The following is a 21,050-nucleotide window of genomic DNA, read 5'->3' as shown; positions in this document are numbered from 1 at the left end:
ACCCCAGGGGCAACGGTGGTGCAACCCAAGAAGGTGCCGGACCCACAGTGGATGTTGTGTGAAGCCCTTTTCCCCCGATGCCCCTTCCGAAAGGCTCTTCTTGCCCCTCTTCTCAAATCCTGAAGGTTTCTCAGCATGTTGGAAGCCGGTTCATTGGGATGAAGAGCGTGGAGTTGGCAGGAGCATTGGGATCAAGGAACTGGAAGGATCTTTGGGATGCAGAGGTCCTGGTCGTAAAAACGCTGCAGGATTCACCCAGTTGGTCACCTTGTAGCTGCGACTGTGGTTCAAGGGGAAACGGTTCCTGCACTCGGGATGTGGGATTCGGGTTTCTGCAGAACGTCGGGGCTGCGCTTTGGTGCTGCCTGAGGACGCCCCGATGCTTTGGGTGGAGGTGGAAGTCGCAGGGGTCATCGAAGCGCTCCGTGTCGTCGAGTTTGGGCAGCGTTGGTCCTCTTGGAGGCATCTTCGTGTTTAGTGCCTCCTCTGGCCCTTTGTGTGGTGTTTTGATGGGAATTGTCGGGTCGGTGATGACCGAAGGGATGGGAATTGGGGGTGGGGGGACAAAGGAGTCAACAGCCGAGTGGTGGAGGTGAGGTTTTGGGGAGAGGGAGGAGGAGATGCTGGGATGCAGAGGAGGGGTTCAACCTGGGCTGAGTGGGAGAATCGATAGGGTTGGAGAAGGCCTCCAAGATCCCCAAACCCAACCCCAGCCCTCCCTACTGACCACGTCCCCACGTGACACATCTCTATGGTTCTTGAGCCCCTGCAGGGATGGTGACCTCTTCACGATCCCGCGCAGCCCATGGGGTGCATCACTGCTCCTTTGGAGAAGAAATTTTCCCCAATATCCAACCCAACTGTCCCCAGATGGACACCCACCCCGTTGCTTGTCCCCATTGGACAGCTGAGCTCACCCACAATCACAAATTGGACGCGGTTGGGTGTTCCTACTGTCCCACAACTGGCGGGCTTGGAGATCTCCAGGAAGACACCCCGACCCCTTTAATCCCCACGCCCCCAAAGGCTCCTATGGGGTCATTCTCACCCCCCTCCCACCCTTTTACTCGCAGGACGTCCTCGCTGCGCTGGAACGCCGGCACCAAGGAGCGGATGCTGATCAAGGTGACGGACCGTGAGCCCAGCTTCCTGCTGCACCAGGGCAACGGCTTCGGCCCCGACGCCGCCCCATCCGCTCGCTCCCGCCGCCCCTCGGGGGGTCAGCAGTCCCCCAACCTGCAGAGCTTCGCCCCCGACGCCGACAACTCCGTCTTCTTTCCGGAGAGGAAACCTTCGCCCTACCTGAAGAGGGCTGAGCTGGCTGGGAGCTGCTCGCCTCTGCTGGGTCGGGGCGATTCTTTCTGCTCCCCGCTGCAGAGCCAACACCACCGCAAAGCATCGAGCGAATCGCAGCCCTCATCGCCGCGCTACGCCTACGAGCCGCCGCTCTACGAGGAGCCCCCCATGGAGTACCAAGCGCCCATCTACGACGAGCCCCCCGTGGACATGCAGTACGAAGCCGGCGGGGGCTACAAAGCCGCTTCCCCCCAGAAATCGCCCATCCGGAAGCCTCACCCCTTCCTCCAGTCACCCAAGCAAGGCTCCAACTCGCCCTACCAGCAGCTGGTGCTCACCAAGCAGAAGTGCCCCGATCGCTTCATGAGCCTGGAATACAGCCCGGCGGGCAAGGAGTACGTCCGCCAGCTGGTCTACGTCGAGCAGTCGGGCTCCAGCCCCAAGATGAAATCAGGGCCACGCCACAAATACTCCCCCAACCCCATCGGGGGCTCCTACTCGCTGCAGCACAGCCCGTGCCTCCTCCGCGAGCAGCGTGCCGACCTCAAGTCGGGCGACTACAGCAGCATGGAGGCGGCCGACTTCTGCCCCGACGACTCCATGTCGTGGTCCAGCCAGCAGGACACCATGTCCTCCACCGGCTACTCGCCCTCCAACAGGAAGAGGAAGAGCCGAAAGCCTTCGCTGCCCCACCACGAACCCAGCACTCCGTCAGCGGAAGGGGAGCGGGACGGGGCGGAGGAGGAGCGGTGTGGATCCGCGCGCGCCCAACTCAACCGCGCGGAGAGCAAAGCGGTGGAAGCAGAGGGGGAAGCGGCGAGGGGCTTTGCTGAGCCCTTCCTGGCACAAGCACGCCTGGCCTGGGAGGCTCAGCAAGCCCACTATCACATGAAGCAGCGCAGCAGTTGGGATTCCCAAAAGGACGGATCGGGCTACGAGAGCGACGGGGCTCTGCCGCTGCCCATGCCGGGCCCCGTGGTGCGCGCCTTCAGCGAGGACGAGGCGCTGGCGCAGCAGGACAGCAAGCACTGGAAGAGGAACACCTTTGAGAAGTTGGGTTTCCCTCAGATCCTGCTGGAGAAGAGCGTCTCCGTGCAGACCAACCTGGCGTCCCCCGAGCCCTACCTGCATCCGTCGCAGGTAACCAGGGGGGAGCGGCCCGGGCGTCTGGGGGTTGTCCTCGGGGTTCAGGGGTGGCCCTGAGTGGTTGGGGTGACCCGGAGCATTTTGGGGAATGTCCCTGGTGTCTGGGGGTGTCTTTAGGTTTTAGGGGTGTCCCTGGTGGTGGGGGATGTCCACAAGTGTTTGGGGCTGTCCCCAACATTTGGGGTGTCCCTGGATTTTGGGGCTGTCCTCAAGAGTTTGGGATGTCCCTGTTGGTTGGGGATGTCCACAAGTGTTTGGGGTGTCTCCAGGTATCTGGGGGAGTCCTTGGGGTTTGGGGTTGTCCCTGGTGGTTGGGGATGTCCACAAGTGTTTGGGGTGTCCCTGGATTTTGGGGCTGTCCCCAACATTTGGGGTGTCCCTGGTATTTGGGGCTGTCCTCAAGAGTTTGGGACGTCCCTGGGATGTCCCTGTTGGTTGGGGATGTCCCCAAGTGTTTGGGGTGACCGTGAGTGTTTGGGAATGTCCCTGGTGTCTGGGGGTGTCTTTAGGTTTTAGGGGTGTCCCTGGTGATGGGGGATGTCCACAAGTGTTTGAGGTGTCTCCAGGTGTCTGGGGGAGTCCTTGGGATTTGGGGTTGTCCCTGTTGGTTGGGGATGTCCACAAGTGTTTGGGGTGTCCCTGGATTTTGGGGCTGTCCCCAACATTTGGGGTGACCCTGGTGTTTGGGGCTGTCCTCAAGAGTTTGGGATGTCCCTGTTGGTTGGGGATGTCCACAAGTGTTTGGGGTGTCTCCAGGTGTCTGGGGGAGTCCTTGGGATTTGGGGTTGTCCCTGTTTGTTGGGGATGTCCACAAGTGTTTGGGGTGACCGTGAGTGTTTGGGAATGTCCCTGGTGTCTGGGGATGTCCTTGGGTTTTAGGGGTGTCCCTGGTGGTTGGGGATGTCCACAAGTGTTTGAGGTGTCCCTGGATTTTGGGTCTGTCCCCAAGTGTTTGGGGTGTCCCTGGATTTTGGGGCTGTCCCCAGCATTTGGGGTGTCCCTGGTGTCTGGGGCTGTCCTCAAGAGTTTGGGACGTCCCTGTTGGTTGGGGATGTCCACAAGTGTTTGGGTTGTCCCTGGATTTTGGGGCTGTCCTCAAGAGTTTGGGATGTCCCTGGTGGTTGGGGATGTCCACAAGTGTTTGGGGTGACCATGAGTGTTTGGGAATTTACCTTGGGTTTGGGGTTGTCCTTGGGTTTTAGGGGTGTCCCTGTTTGTTGGGGATGTCCACAAGTGTTTCGGGTGACTGTGAGTGTTTGGGAATGTCCCTGGTGTCTGGGAGTGTCTTTAGGTTTTAGGGGTGTCCCTGTTGGTTGGGGATGTCCACAAGTGTTTGGGGTGTCCCTGGATTTTGGGGCTGTCCCCAACATTTGGGGTGTCCCTGGTGTTTGGGGTTGTCCTCAAGAGTTTGGGACATCTGTGGAATGTCCCTGTTGGTTGGGGATGTCCACAAGTGTTTGGGGTGACCGTGAGTGGGAATTTACCTTGGGTTTGGGGTTGTCCTTGGGTTTTAGGGGTGTCCCTGTTGGTTGGGGATGCCCACAAGTGTTTGAGGTGTCTCCAGGTGTCTGGGGGAGTCCTTGGGATTTGGAGTTGTCCCTGTTGGTTGGGGATGTCCACAAGTGTTTGGGGTGTCCCTGGTGTTTGGGGCTGTCCTCAAAAGTTTGGGACGTCCCTGGGATGTCCCTGTTGGTTGGGGATGTCCACAAGTGTTTGGGGTGTCCCTGGATTTTGGGGCTGTCCCCAACATTTGGGGTGTCCCTGGTGTCTGGGGCTGTCCTCAAGAGTTTGGGACGTCCCTGGGATGTCCCTGTTGGTTGGGGATGTCCCCAAGTGTTTGGGGTGACCATGAGTGTTTGGGAACTTACCTTGGGTTTGGGGTTGTCCTTGGGTTTTAGGGGTGTCCCTGTTGGTTGGGGATGTCCACAAGTGTTTGGGGTGTCCCTAGATTTTGGGGCTGTCCCCAAGTGTTTGGGGTGCCCCTTGTATTTGGGGCTGTCCTCAAGAGTTTGGGGTGTCCCTGTTGGTTGGGGATGTCCCCAAGTGTTTGGGGTGTCCCTGATGGTTGGGGAGAACCTGTGTGCTTGGGAGCATCTCCAGCATTTGGAACACCCTTGGAATTTAGGGTTGCCCCCAAATTTTAGGGGTGTCCTTGGTGTGTGGGGGTGTCCCTGGTTGTTTGGAAACATCCTTTGTGGTTGGCTGTCTCCCCCAACGTTTCCAGCATTTGGGAACACCGCTGGTATTTGGGGCTGTCCCCAACATTTGGGGGTGTCCGTGGTGTTTGGGAATGTCCCCATGGTTTGGGGGTGTTCCTGATGTTTGGGCCGTTCTCCATCCTATGACTTTCTCCAACCTTTCACTCTCCCCATCCTATGACCTTCTCCATTCTGTCACCTTCTCCATTTTATGCCCTTTTCCATCTTATCACCTTCTCCACCCGATGTCCTTCTCCACTTTATGACCACCTTCATTTTACTATCACCTCCATTTTATGAGCTCCTCTAATGACCTCTTCCATCCTATGAGCTCCTCCACCCTATGACTTCCCCCACCCCATAAGATTTGTCATCCTATAAGCTTCATCATCCAATGACCTCCTCTATCCAGTGACCTCCTCCATCTGATGCCCTCCTCCGCCTTATGACCTCCTCCACCCTATGACCCTCTCCATCCTATAACTTTCTCCATCCTATGACCTCCTCTATCCTATGACCCCCTCCAAACGATGACCTCCTCCACCCTATGACCTCCTCCACCCTTTGACCTCCTCCACCCTTTGATCTCCTGCACCCAATGATCCCTTTTGTCTGATGAGCTCCTCCATCCTATAACCTCCTCCATCCTATGACCTCGTCCACCCTATGGCCCTCTCTATCCTATAAACTTCTCCATCCTATGACCTCCTCTATCCTACAACCTCCTCCATCCAATGACCTCCTCCATCTTATGACCTTGTCCACCCTATGACCCCCTCCATCCTCCTACCTCCTCCACCCTATGACCTTCTTCACCCTATGATCTCCTGCACCCTACGATCTCCTTCACCCCGCGATCTCCTCCATCTGATGCCCTCCTCCGCCTTATGACCTCCTCCATCCTATGACCCTCTCCATCCTATAATCTCCTCAATCCTATGACCTCCTCTATCCTACGATCTCCTCCATCCAATGAGCTCTTCCATCCGATGACCTCCCCACCCTATGACCTCCTTTACCCTATAACCATCTCCATCCTCCTACCTCCTCCACCCTATGACCTTCTCCACCCTATGACCTCCTCCACCCTATGATCTCCTGCACCCAATGATCTCCTCTGTCTGATGTCCTCCTCCGCCTTATGACTTCCTCCAGCCTATGACTTCCTCCACCCTGTAAGATTCTTCGTCCAATGACCTCCTCTATCCTATGACCTGATCCTATGACCTTGTCCACCCTGTGATCCCCTCCACCCTATAACCTTCTCCATCCCATGATCTCCTGCACCCAATGACCTCCTGCACCCAATGATCTCCTGCACCCAATGATCTCCTTCACCCAATGATCTCCTCTGTCCGATGACCTTCTTCACACTTTGACCTCCTCCATCCTATGATCTCCTGCACCCAATGATCTCCTCTGTCTGATGAGCTCTTCCACCCTTTGACCTCCTCCACCCTATGATCTCCTCCACCCTATGACCTCCTGCACCCAATGATCTCCACCCAATGATCTCCTCTGTCTGATGAGCTCCTCCACCCTATGACCTCCTGCACTCAATGATCTCCTGCACCCAATGATCTCCTCTGTCTGATGAGCTCCTTCACCCTATTACATCCTCCACTCTATGACCTCCTGCACCCTATGACCTCCTGCACCCAATGATCTCCTTCACCCAATGATCTCCTGCACCCAATGATCTCCACCCAATGATCTCCTCTGTCTGATGAGCTCCTTCACCCTATTACGTCCTCCACTCTATGATCTCCTGCACCCAATGACCTCCTGCACCCGATGACCTCCTGCACTCCATCTCCTGCACCCAATGATCTCTTCTGTCTGATGAGCTCCTTCACCCTATTACATCCTCCACCCTATGATCTCCTGCACCCAATGACCTCCTGTACCCAATGATCTCCTCTGTCTGATGACCTCCTGCACCCAATGACCTCCTCCACCCTATGATCTCCTGCACCCAATGACCTCCTGCACCCAATGACCACCTGCACCCAATGATCTCCTCTGTCTGATGAGCTCCTCCACCCTTTGACCTCCTGCACCCAATGACCTCCTGCACCCAATGACCTCCTGCACCCAATGATCTCCTGCACCCAATGATCTCCTCTGTCTGATGACCTCCTGCACCCAATGATCTCCTGCACCCAATGATCTCCTGCACCCAATGATCTCCTCTGTCTGATGAGCTCCTGCATCCTATGACCTCGTCCACCCTATGATCTCCTCCCCCCTGCCATCTCCCCTGTCCGATGACCTCCTCTGCCTCATGACCTCCTCCATCCTATGCCCCCTTCCCCCCTACTTCCTCCTCTCATCCCTAACCACGCTCTCCTGCCTGTACCCTCAGTCTGAGGACCTCGGTGCCTGCGCCCAGTTTGAGAACAGCCGGCAGACCAGGAACATGATGCCCAGCGCCAGTTGCGTCTTCCCCACCTTCAACCTCCGCAAACCTTCCTCGGAGACGGACATTGAGAACTGGGCCTCCAAGCACTTCAACAAGCACACGCAGGGGCTCTTCCGCCGGAAGGTGTCCATAGCCAACATGTTGGCGTGGAGCAGCGAGTCCATCAAGAAGCCCATGATCATGACCAACGACCGCAACGTCAAGAAGGAGGCGTGTGAGATCTTCAAGCTCATCCAGATGTACATGGGCGACCGGCGAGCCAAGACGGACCAACTCAACGTGGCCTTGGAGATCGCCACCAAAGGGTGGAGCATGCAGGGCCTGAGGGATGAGCTCTACATCCAGCTGTGCAGGCAGACCACCGAGAACTTCCGATACGAGAGCCTGGCGCGCGGCTGGGAGCTCATGGCCATTTGTTTGGCCTTTTTCCCACCCACTCCCAAATTCCATTCCTATCTCGAAGGATATATTTACAGGCACATGGATCCGGTGAATGACACCAAAGGTAAGAGGGATCCCAATGCTTTGGGGGTTCACCTGCTGCTGTCGCGACCCGGTTTGGGGTTTTTTTGGCCCTTCGCGCACGTTGTGTCCTTGGTGAAACGTGGCACAGTGTGCCCGGAGGCTGTGAGGTGGCACCAACCCCATCACACAGCATGAGATGAACGTGGACGCCTCCACTTATGGGGCCAGCTCAATTTTGGGTGACCTCACGGTCCAATTTTGCGTCCCTGCTCTGTAAACTGGGCTCTGGGATGACCACATCTTGGAGGTCCACCAAGTCCGTTGCCTCTTCTCGTGGGTGGTGCCCAGTGGGGTCGCAGCATCTTAGAGGGATGGAGGTTCGTGGCGTCTCAGGGTCTGTCTGGTCCAACGTCCCCGCTCTGACAGGGGCACCCAGGGACACTCTGCCCCGTGGCCGAGCAGGGCTGAAGATCCCCAGGAGATCCATGGTGGCTTTGTGCCCTGGTGGCCTGTTCTCCTGGTGGCCTTGTGGTCTGGTAGCCTGGCGGCCTGGTTTGCTGATGGCGTTGTGCTCTGGTGGCCTGGTCCCCTGGTGACCTGGTGGCCAGGTCCCCTGGTGGCTTTGTGCCCTGCTGGCCTGGTCCTCTGGTGGCTTTGTGCCCCGGTGACCCGGTCCTTTTTCAGCCTGGTTCCTTGGTGACCTTGTGCCCCAGGGCCGTGGTGGTTGGAGACGTAATGGCGTGGTCCCCTGGTGGCCTTGTGCCCCTAGAGGCCTTGAAGCCTCACACCACAGTGACCCGGTGGCCGTGAGACGTGCCGTGGTGACCTGGTGGCCATGCCCAACTGGGGACAACATCCCCCCAAAACCACGGGACCCCACAGACCCCCAGTTCCCCGCAGCAGAGGTGCCATCATCTCATTTTGTCCCCATGCCACTGTCCATCACGGCTACCACCACCGCCTCCGACTCAAAAACCATCACCACCAACAACAACCCAAAAACCACCGCTACCAACAGAAGCACCACCACCACCGACCCAAAAATCACCAGCAGCAACCCAAAAACCACCACCACCAACCCAAAAATCACCACCACCACCACAAAAAACTGATCCAAAAGCCACCATCACCACTGGCCCTAAAAACACCACCACCAACAACCCAAAAAACCACCACCATCACCCACCCAAAAACCACCACCAAACCAAAAACCATCACCACCACCAGCTACTCCACCAACACCACCACCACTGATCCAAAAACCACCACCAACAACCCAAAAATCAGCGCCACCACCACCAAAAACCCAAAAATCACCACCACCACCATCAACACCACCAATCCAAAAACCACCGCCACCACCACTGACCCAAAAACCACCACCACAATCAAAGCAAAAACCACCAACACCACCAACAATACAAAAACCAGCACCGCCACCAACCCAAAACCCACCACCAACAGCAACAACCCAAAAATCACCAACAACAACCCAAAAATCACCACCACCGCTGATCCAAACCCCACCACCGCCAACCCCAAAACCAACACCACCACCAACAACCCAAAACCAACACCACCACCATTACCACCACCTTCGATGACAACCCACAAGCCACCAGCAACAACCCAAAAACCACCACCACCACCACCATTAACAACCCAAAACCCACCACCAACAGCAAAGTCCTTGGAGGTGTTCAAGGCCAGGTTGGATGGGGCCCTGGGCAGCCTGGTTTAGCATTAAACGTGGAGGTTGGTGGCCCTGCATGTGGCAGGGGGGTTGGAGATTCATGATCCTTGAGGTCCCTTCCAACCTTGGCCATTGTGTGATTCTGTGAAAACCCACCACCACCACCAAGAACCCAAAAACCACCACCACCAACCCAAAGACCAACACCACCATCAACAACAATCCAAAAGCCACCACCACCACCAACAACCCAAAAACCCCCACCAACCCAAAACCCACCATGACCATCACCACGAACCCAAAAACCACCACCACCACCATCAACAACAATCCAAAAACCAGCACCACCCCTACCAACCCAAAAAACACCACCACCACTACCAACAAGAACCCAAAACCCACCACCAACAACCCAAAAACCACCAACAACAACCCAAAACTCACCACCAACAACCCAAAAACCACCACCACCACCACCATCCACCAACCCAAAACCCACACCACCAACCCAAAAACCAGCACCATCAACAGCCCCAAAACCATCAGCAACAACCCCAAAATCACCAACAACAACCCAAAACCCCCACCACCACGACCACCAACCCAAAAACCACCACCACAAGCAATCCAAAAACCAACAACAACAACAACCCAACAACAACCCAAAATCCACCACCACCACCAACAACCCAAAAACCACCAACATCCACCAACCCAAAACCCATCACCACCAACTACAACAACCCCAAAACCACCACCAACTACAACCCAAAACCCACCACCACCAACCCAAAAAACCACCACCACCACTACCAACAAGAACCCAAAACCCACCACCAACAACCCAAAACCCACCACCACCAACACCACCAACCCAAAACCCACACCACCAACCCAAAAACCACCACCACCACTACCAACAAGAACCCAAAACCTACCACCAACAACCCAAAAACCACCAACAAAAACCCAAAACCCACCACCAACAACCCAAAAACCACCACCACCACCATCCACCAACCCATAAACCCACACCACCAACCCAAAACCCACCACCACCACCAACAACAACCCAAAACCAGCACCACCATCAACAAGAACAACCCAAAACCCACCACCACCACCACCAACCCCAAAACCACCACCATCAACAACAACCCCAAACCCACCACCAACTACAACCCAAAACCCACCACCACCACCAACCCAAAAACCATCACCACCACCAACCCAAAAAACACCACCACCACCATCCACCAACCCAAAACCCACCACCAACACCACCAGCCCAAAACCCACGCCACCAACCCAAAAACCATCACCACCAACCCCAAAACCACCACCATCAACAACAACCCCAAAACCACCACCAACTACAACCCAAAACCCACACCACCAACCCAAAAACCATCACCACCAACCCCAAAACCACCACCAACTACAACCCAAAACCCACACCACCAACCCAAAAACCATCACCACCAACCCCAAAACCACCACCAACTACAACCCAAAACCCACCACCACCAACCCAAAAACCACCACCACCACCATCCACCAACCCAAAACCAACCACCACCAACACCACCAGCCCAAAACCCACGCCACCAACCCCAAAACCACCACCAACTACAACCCAAAACCCACCAACACCACCAACCCAAAACCCACGCCAACAACCCACAAACCATCACCGCCACCAACCCAAAACCCACCACCAACAACCCAAAAACCACCACCACCACCATCCACCTACCCAAAACCCACACCACCAACCCAAAAACCACCACCAACAACAACAACCCAAAACCACCACCACCATCAACAAGAACAACCCAAAACCCACCACCACCAACAACAACCCCAAAACCACCACCATCAACAACAACCCCAAACCCACCACCAACTACAACCCAAAACCCACCACCACCAACCCAAAAACCACCACTACCAACAACAACCCAAAACCCACCACCACCACCATCCACCAACCCAAAACCAACCACCACCAACACCACCAGCCCAAAACCCACACCACCAACCCCAAAACCACCACCATCAACAACAACCCCAAAACCACCACCAACTACAACCCAAAACCCACCACCACCACCAACAACAACCCAAAACCAGCACCACCACCACCACTACCAACCCAAAAACCGTCACCATCAACAACAACCACAAAGCCACCACCACCATCAACAAGAACAACCCAAAACTCATCACCACCACCAACCCAAAACCCACCACCACCGCCATCCACCAACCCCAACCCCCCATCAGTTTGGGTCCCCCCCCCCCGTTGTCCCACACGTTGGTTTCGGTTTTGTCCTCTGGAGTCGTTTGGGTCGCTGTTGGTTTTTCGTTGTTCATTTTCTTCATTAGTTGCCATTTTTGACGTCATTTTTGCTGCTTTTTCCCCCCCCCCCAGTTTTTAATTCCTTCCATCCGGTTTTTGTATCATTTTGGTTGATTTTATTTCGGTTATTAATTTCTTTTCTGTTATTTTTATTCCTTTTTACGTTATTTCCGTTCCACTTCTGTGTCGTTTCAGTCTTTCAGGTTGGTTTTTCTCCCACTCTCATTTTCTTTCTATTTCAGTTCTGCTTTCACTGCTTTGGGATCCTTTTAGCTCTTTTTTATCTGCTCCGTTCATTTTTATCTTATCTATATTTTATTTCATGTCGTTTCCATTCCACTTTTATTCCTTTTTTACTTCAGCTTCTTTATTTTTGATTCATCCCTGTCTTTTATTTATGTCTCATTCACTTTTATTTTTCAGCTCTCCTGTTCATTTCAATGCATTCCTTTAGATGAGGCTTTTTTGTCAAATTTCTTTCTTTTTTCACTTTTTCCATTTCTCCTATTATTTCTATATTATTTTTTATTTCCTGCTGTTAATTTCATGTTAATTGTTTTATGCCGTTTTATTCCACTTTTATTCCATTTTTAATTCATTTCAATTTCATTTCTTTGTTTTTAATTTATTCATTCGTTTTATTGGTTTTTATTTATTTCTATCTCTCCCATTCATTTTTTATTATATTATTTTTTAGATTCCATTATGTCCATTTTTTTTGCGTTTTTTCATTTCTTCTGTTCATTTTTGTATTACTCATTTTAATTATTTTATATTATATTTGTTTTATGTCATTTATATTCCATTTTTTTTCTTTTTTTTCACTTTTTATTTCACGTATTTCATTTTTTGCAATTTCATTTTTATTTCTCCCCTTTGTTTTTTAACCGTGTTCATTTTTCACATTGCTCATTTCTTACCTTTTGTTCTGTTCCCTCCACTTCCATTTTCTTTTTCCATCCTTCCCTTCTCCCACCCCACTCCCTCTCCTTTCATCCTGTTCCATTCCCATTCCATTCCCATTCTGATCCCCTCCTGCTCCTGTTCTGATCCCATTTTGTTCCCATTCCAATCTTATTCCATTCCATTCCCATTCCATTCCCATTCTGATCCCTTTCTCTTCTTATTCTGTTCCCATTCCATTCCCATTCTGATCCCCTTCTGGTCCTGTTCTGTTCCCATTCTGTTCCCATTCCAATCTTATTCCATTCCCATTCCATTCCCATTCTGATCCCTTTCTCTTCTTATTCTGTTCCCATTCCGTTCCCATTCTGATCCCATTCTCTTCTCATTCCATTCCCATTCCATTCCCATTCTGATCCCCTTCTGTTCCTGTTCTATTCTCACTCCATTCCTGTTCTGTTCCCATTCCGATCCCATTCTGTTCCCATTCCAATCTTATTCCATTCTCATTCCATTCCCATTCTGATCCCATTCTGTTCCTATTCCAATCTTATTCCATTCCCATTCCATTCCCATTCTGATCCCTTTCTCTTCTTATTCTGTTCCCATTCCATTCCCATTCTGTTCCCATTCTAATTTTATTCCATTCCTGTTCCATTCCATTCCCATTCCATTCCCATTCTGGTCCCCTTCTGGTCCTGTCCTGTTCCCATTCTGATCCCATTCTGTTCCCATTCCAATCTTATTCCATTCCTTTTCCATTCCATTCCCATTCTGATCCCATTCCATTCCCATTCCAATCTTATTCCATTCCTGTTCTGATCCCATTCCATTCCCATTCTGATCCTCTTCTATTCCTGTTCTGTTCCCATTCTGTTCTCATTCTATTCCCATTCCAACCCTGTTCTGTCCCCATTTTGATCCCCTTCTTTTCCCATTCTGATCCCATTTCATTCTGTTTGATCCTGTTCTGTTCCCATCCTAAACCCACTCCATTCCCCATCCCAATCCCTCTCCATTCTCCACCCCAATCCCATTCCATTCCCATCCCAATCCTATTCCCTTCTGTTCTATCCTGTCCCAATCCCGTTACATTTCCACCCCAATCCCACTCCATTCCCCATCCCAATCCTGTTCTGTTCTTTTCTATCCTGTTCCATTCCCATCCCAATCCCATCCCATTCCATTCCCCATCCCAATCCTGTTCTTTTCTATCCCACCCCAATCCCACTCCATTCCCCATCCCGATTCTGTTCTGTTCTTTTCTATCCTGTTCCATTCCCATCCCAATCCCACTCCATTCCCATCCCAATCCCACTCCATTCCCCATCCCAATCCTGTTCTGTTCTATCCTGTCTCAATCCCATTCCATTCTCCATTCCTGTCCCACTCCATTCCCCATCCCAATCCTGTTCTATCCTGTTCTATCCCATCCCAATCCTGTTCTGTCCTTTCCCATTCCCATCCCTATCCTACTCCATTCCCTATCCCAATTCCATTCTGTTCTCTTCCATCCCAATCCCACTCCATTCCCATCCCAATCCCGCTCCATTCCCCATCCCAATCCTGTTCTGTCCTTTCCCATTCCCATCCCAATCCCTCTCCATTCCCCATCCCAATTCCATTCTGTTCTGTTCCATCCCATCCCAAACCTGTTCCATTCCCACCCCAACCCCACTCCATTCCCCATCCCAATCCCATTCCATTCTGTTTTCTCCCACCCCAATCCCACTCCATTCTGTTCTCTCCCATCCCAATCCCTCTCCATTCCCCATCTCAATTCCATTCTGTTCTGTTCCATCCCAAACCTGTTCCATTCCCACCCCAATCCCACTCCGTTCCCCATCCCAATCCCATTCCATTCTGTTCTCTCCCACCCCAACCCCACTCCATTCCCCATCCCAATCCCATTCCCATTCCATTCTGTTCTCTCCCACCCCAATCCCACTCCTTTCCCCATCCCAATCCCATTCCATTCTGTTCTCTCCCACCCCATTCCCTCTCTATTCCCAATCCCATTCCATTCTGTTCTGTTCCATCCCATCCCAAACCTGTTCCATTCCCACCCCAACCCCACTCCATTCCCCATCCCAATCCCATTCCATTCTGTTCTCTCCCATCCCAATCCCTCTCCATTCCCCATCCCAATTCCATTCTGTTCTGTTCCATCCCATCCCAAACCTGTTCCATTCCCACCCCAATCCCACTCCATTCCCCATCCCAATCCCATTCCCATTCCATTCTGTTCTCTCCCACCCCAATCCCACTCCTTTCCCCATCCCAATCCCATTGCATTCTGTTCTCTCCCACCCCATTCCCTCTCCATTCCCAATCCCATTCCATTCTGTTCTGTTCCATCCCATCCCAAACCTGTTCCATTCCCACCCCAACCCCACTCCATTCCCCATCCCAATCCCATTCCATTCTGTTTTCTCCCACCCCAATCCCACTCCATTCCCCATCCCAATCCCATTCCATTCTGTTCTCTCCCATCCCAATCCCTCTCCATTCCCCATCTCAATTCCATTCTGTTCTGTTCCATCCCAAACCTGTTCCATTCCCATCCTAATCCCACTCTGTTCCCCATCCCAATCCCATTCCATTCTGTTTTCTCCCACCCCAACCCCACTTCGTTCCCCATCCCAATCCCATTCCATTCTGTTCTCTCCCACCCCAACCCCACTTCGTTCCCCATCCCAATCCCGTTCCGTTCCCTCCGCTCCAAATCCCGTTCCATTCCCATCCCAAACCCGCTCCAATCCCGTCCCGTTCCCACCCCGATCCCGCTCCGTTCCCATCCCACCCCTCCACCCCTCATGCCTTTGTTTGTTTCCCAGTGACACGGCACATTAGAGAGCTCCTGGAAAGGAACACAAAGAAGAAACCCAAATTGAGAAAGAAACCCAAGCCCCATCCCGAGGAGCACGATGGTAGGGGCAGTGCCGCCGCTCGCTCTGGGCCCTCTCCGGCCTCATAGAATCGCTGCTGCTTCCCGGCTCTCTCCTGCTCCCATCTCCCAGGGCTCTGCTCAGAGGGCTGCGGCTAATTAACCGGCTCTCTTAATTGGGGTCGGAGGTGGTGGGCAGCAGCGCTGCCCGCTGATGGCTGAGCGGCGTTGATGTTCGATTAGCGCTCATCGATGGCGGTCGGACACGAGAAGGAGAAGGGATCCTCAGTGACAGTCAGCCCAGATAATTAGTTCTGATCTTCGTTAATGGCTGATCAACTGATGATCTTAATTAATGGTTGGATTTTGTGACCAGTTGGCGATCTCCGTTAACCGCTGATCAACCGATGGTTTTAATTGACGGTCGGATGATCAGTTGATGGCCTTCATCGGTGGTCGATCGGTCAGGGATCTTCACTGAAGATCAATTAGTGATCTTTCTTGATGCTTGGACTTGATTGAGGATCTTAATTGACACTGGATGCATTGATGATCTTTACTGATGGTTGGGCTTGATCAATTAGTGATCTTCATTGACGGTGGGACTTGAAGATCAATTAGTGATCTTTGTTGATGGTTGGACTTGATGACCAACTGCTGATCTTCATTGACAGTTGACCAACAGATTGTCTTAATTAATGGCTGGAATTGATGGCCCATTGATGATCTTCATTGATAATGAGTAGGTGATGATCGTCACTGATCAGTTGATGATCTTAATTGATGGTTGGACTTGATAACCGGTCGGCAACCTCCATTAATCACTGATGAGCTGATGTTCTTAATTGATGGTCGGACTTCTTGACAGTTGGCTGTCTCCATCGATCATTGATCAACTGATGATCTTCATTGATGGTCGGACTTGATGACCGATTGATCATCTTGATTGATGGTTAATTAATCAGTGATCTTCATAATGGTTGCACTTGATGATCTATTAGTTCTCTTCGTTGGCAGACTTGATAATTAATCGATGATTTCCAGTGGCTGTTGGTCTTAATTGACGGTTGGACTTGATGACTTATCAGTGATCTTAATTGACGGTTGGACTTGATGACCTATCAGTGATCTTAATTGACGGTTGGACTTGATGCCCAGTTGATGACCTTCATCAATGATTGATCAATTGCTGGTCTTAATTGTCAGTTGGACTTGAAGATCAATTAGCGCTCTTCGTTGTCAGTCGGACTTGATAATGAATAGATCCTCACTGATAGCTGCACTTGCTGATCAGTTGCTAATTTTCATTGACAGTTGATCAACTGCTGATCTGAACAGAAGGCTGGACTTGATCGACTGATTATCTTAATTGAGACTGATGATCTTAAGGATCATTTCCACGCTTAATGATCCTGTGATCCTAATGGTGAATGCAGAGGGGGCAGAGCCGTGGCCCTCAGTGCAGAGCCCCCACTTTGCTTCCTGCTTTGCACTAATATAGAATAAAACCTTTAAAATATCGTTAAAAATAGCTTAAAAATACTGTAAAAAAAATCAACTAATGAATAACCCAGGCAGTAATAAATGACATCTACCACAATCCATGGCCTCTAAAACAACGAAAGGTGCACACAACGATGAACGATCCGTAAGGTAATAAATAGGTGATCTCTAGAATGAGAAATGCTATAAAGGGTTATAAATGACATCTAAAATAATGAACGGTGTGTGAAATGAATAAAATCAAACAAAATAATAGCTGAACATTAAAAACCTGAAAGAAATGAATGGGTTTTGCCCAGAGGAGGCAGCACAGCGCTTCCCCCCAGCCTCATCCGCGCTGACCCTCAGTTCAGTCCCCAGGCCTGAGAGCTGGGGCCGCTGCAGAGCATCCATCCGCATTCGGTCCCTCGTTAATAACAGCTCATTAATTAGCGCCCACTGAAGCACTGGGTCTGGTGCTGGAGTTCCCGGAGTTGGTTGTCACCTTTCCTTCTTCCCTGCCCCCCTTCCTGGCCATGGGGGACGGATAGAAAGGATCCCATTGATTTTCCTCCTGGATCAGGGAAGGTTTGGGGCCCTGATGTGCATCGCCACGCGCTGCCAGGACTCTTCCAATCGATGGGGATCAAAGGTGGGGGTAGAAACAGATGGATCCAGATTTTCAGAGCTGTATGGAAACTGAACGTTCTGTCCCAGAGTTTTCTGTCTCCAAAGTGGGGCCATCCCTTCCCATCGCTCCACGTCTGCATCGCTGCGAATTGAAGGGAGAAGGCGGAGGTGGCACCTCCATAGAGCCACCATTGCTGGGGACACCCAGGATGGGCAGGGATGTCCCCACCGAGGGTCCTCTCACCCCACAGCCCCACAGAGCCCTCCTGACCACGCTCCGCTCTGTCTTCCAGGGGTGGCCATCAGCACATATGCCAAGTACTGCTACAACAAGCTGCAGAAGGCCGCCCTCACTGGAGCCAAGAAGGTATGCGTGGCCCCCTGCGTCCCACCGTGCCCTCAGATTCATCCCTTCTGTGTCCCACCACACTCACGTCCTCCCCATCCATCCCTTCTGTGTCCCACCACGCTCACATCCTTCACATCCTTCCCTTCTGTCTCTCACCACGCTCACATCCTCCCCATCCATCCCTTCTGTGTCCCACCACGCTCACATCCTCCCCATCCATCCCTTCTCTGTCCCACCACGCTCACATCCTCCCCATCCATCCCTTCTGTGTCCCACCACGCTCACATCCTCCAGATTCATCCCTTCTGTGTCCCACCACGCTCACATCCTCCACATCCATCCCTTCTGTGTCCCACCACACTCACATCCTCCCCATCCATCCCTTCTGTGTCCCACCACGCTCACGTCCTCCCCATCCATCCCTTCTGTGTCCCACCACGCTCACATCCTTCACATCCTTCCCTTCTGTCTCTCACCACGCTCACATCCTCCCCATCCATCCCTTCTGTGTCCCACCACGCTCACATCCTCCCCATCCATCCCTTCTCTGTCCCACCACGCTCACATCCTCCCCATCCATCCCTTCTGTGTCCCACCACGCTCACATCCTCCAGATTCATCCCTTCTGTGTCCCACCACGCTCACATCCTCCCCATCCATCCCTTCTCTGTCCCACCACGCTCACATCCTCCCCATCCATCCCTTCTGTGTCCCACCACGCTCACATCCTCCCCATCCATCCCTTCTGTGTCCCACCACGCTCACATCCTCCCCATCCATCCCTTGTGTCCCACCACGCTCACATCCTCCCCATCCATCCCTTCTGTGTCCCACCACACTCACATCCTCCCCATCCACCCCTTCCGTGTCCCACCACGCTCACATCCTCCACATCCATTCCTTCTGTGTCCCACCACACTCACATCCTCCCCATCCATCCCTTCTGTGTCCCACCACACTCACATCCTCCCCATCCATCCCTTCTGTGTCCCACCACGCTCACATCCTCCCCATCCATCCCTTCTGTGTCCCACCACGCTCACATCCTCCCCATCCATCCCTTCTCTGTCCCACCATGCTCACATCCTCCACATCCATCCCTTCTGTGTCCCACCACACTCACATCCTCCCCATCCACCCCTTCCGTGTCCCACCACGCTCACATCCTCCACATCCATTCCTTCTGTGTCCCACCACGCTCACATCCTCCCCATCCATCCCTTCTGTGTCCCACCATGCTCACATCCTCCCCATCCATCCCTTCTCTGTCCCACCATGCTCACATCCTCCACATCCATCCCTTCTCTGTCCCACCACGCTCACATCCTCCACATCCATCCCTTCTCTGTCCCACCACGCTCACATCCTCCACATCCATCCCTTCTCTGTCCCACCACGCTCACATCCTCCCCATCCATCCCTTGTGTCCCACCACGCTCACATCCTCCCCATCCATCCCTTCTGTGTCCCACCACGCTCACATCCTCCCCATCCATCCCTTCTCTGTCCCACCACACTCACATCCTCCCCATCCATCCCTTCTCTGTCCCACCACGCTCACATCCTCCCCATCCATCCCTTCTGTGTCCCACCACGCTCACATCCTCCCCATCCATCCCTTCTGTGTCCCACCACGCTCACATCCTCCACATCCATCCCTTCTACATCCCACCACGCTCACATCCTCCCCATCCATCCCTTCTGTGTCCCACCACGCTCACATCCTCCCCATCCATCCCTTCTGTGTCCCACCACGCTCACATCCTCCCCATCCATCCCTTCTGTGTCCCACCACGCTCACATCCTCCCCATCCATCCCTTCTGTGTCCCACCACGCTCACATCCTCCCCATCCATCCCTTCTGTGTCCCACCACGCTCACATCCTCCCCATCCATCCCTTCTCTGTCCCACCACGCTCACATCCTCCACATCCATCCCTTCTGTGTCCCACCACGCTCACATCCTCCCATCCATCCCTTCTGTGTCCCACCACGCTCACATCCTCCACATCCATCCCTTCTGTGTCCCACCACATTCACATCCTCCCCATCCATCCCTTCTGTGTCCCACCACGCTCACATCCTCCCCATCCATCCCTTCTCTGTCCCACCACGCTCACATCCTCCACATCCATCCCTTCTGTGTCCCACCACGCTCACATCCTCCACATCCCTCCCTTCTGTGTCCCACCACGCTCACATCCTCCCCATCCATCCCTTCTGTGTCCCACCACGCTCACATCCTCCACATCCCTCCCTTCTGTGTCCCACCACGCTCACATCCTCCCCATCCATCCCTTCTGTGTCCCACCACGCTCACATCCTCCCCATCCATCCCTTCTGTGTCCCACCATGCTCACATCCTCCCCATCCATCCCTTCTGTGTCCCACCACGCTCACATCCTCCACATCCATCCCTTCTGTGTCCCACCACGCTCACATCCTCCACATCCCTCCCTTCTGTGTCCCACCACACTCACATCCTCCCCATCCATCCCTTCTGTGTCCCACCACGCTCACATCCTCCCCATCCATCCCTTCTGTGTCCCACCACGCTCACATCCTCCCCATCCATCCCTTCTGTGTCCCACCACACTCACATCCTCCCCATCCATCCCCTCTGTGTCCCACCACGCTCACATCCTCCCCATCCATCCCTTCTGTGTCCCACCACGCTCACATCCTCCCCATCCATCCCTTCTGTGTCCCACCACACTCACATCCTCCCCATCCATCCCTTCTGTGTCCCACCATGCTCACATCCTCCCCATTCATCCCTTCTGTGTCCCACCACGCTCACATCCTCCCCATCCATCCCTTCTCTGTCCCACCACACTCACATCCTCCCCATCCATCCCTTCTCTGTCCCACCACGCTCACATCCTCCCCATCCATCCCTTCTCTGTCCCACCACGCTCACATCCTCCCCATCCATCCCTTCTGTGTCCCACCACGCTCACATCCTCCAGATTCATCCCTTCTGTGTCCCACCACGCTCACATCCTCCACATCCATCCCTTCTGTGTCCCACCACGCTCACATCCTCCCCATCCATCCCTTCTCTGTCCCACCACGCTCACGTCCTCCCCATCCATCCCTTCTGTGTCCCACCATGCTCACATCCTCCACATCCATCCCTTCTACATCCCACCATGCTCACATCCTCCCCATCCATCCCTTCTGTGTCCCACCACGCTCACATCCTCCAGATTCATCC

General features: G+C 53.2%; 1 protein-coding gene across 2 annotated transcripts in view; it reads left to right on the top strand.

Annotated features, from left to right (window-relative positions):
* ARHGAP39 (Rho GTPase activating protein 39) overlaps positions 1–21,050 on the top strand; it is a 110,687-nt gene that overhangs the window by 76,407 nt on the left and 13,230 nt on the right. For both annotated transcript variants that reach the window (XM_048938966.1, XM_048938965.1), the window contains exons 4-7: positions 1,074–2,436; positions 7,006–7,567; positions 15,323–15,415; positions 17,778–17,851. In XM_048938966.1, the coding sequence (XP_048794923.1) occupies positions 1,074–2,436; positions 7,006–7,567; positions 15,323–15,415; positions 17,778–17,851 (2,092 nt within the window). The remainder of the gene's footprint in view (positions 1–1,073; positions 2,437–7,005; positions 7,568–15,322; positions 15,416–17,777; positions 17,852–21,050) is intronic.

The sequence above is a fragment of the Lagopus muta genome, chromosome 3 (assembly GCF_023343835.1).
Source record: "Lagopus muta isolate bLagMut1 chromosome 3, bLagMut1 primary, whole genome shotgun sequence".
NCBI classification, from domain to species: Eukaryota; Metazoa; Chordata; class Aves; order Galliformes; family Phasianidae; genus Lagopus; species Lagopus muta.
Note: the sequence above shows the minus strand (reverse complement) of the source record. Positions and strands in the feature narration are given on the sequence as shown.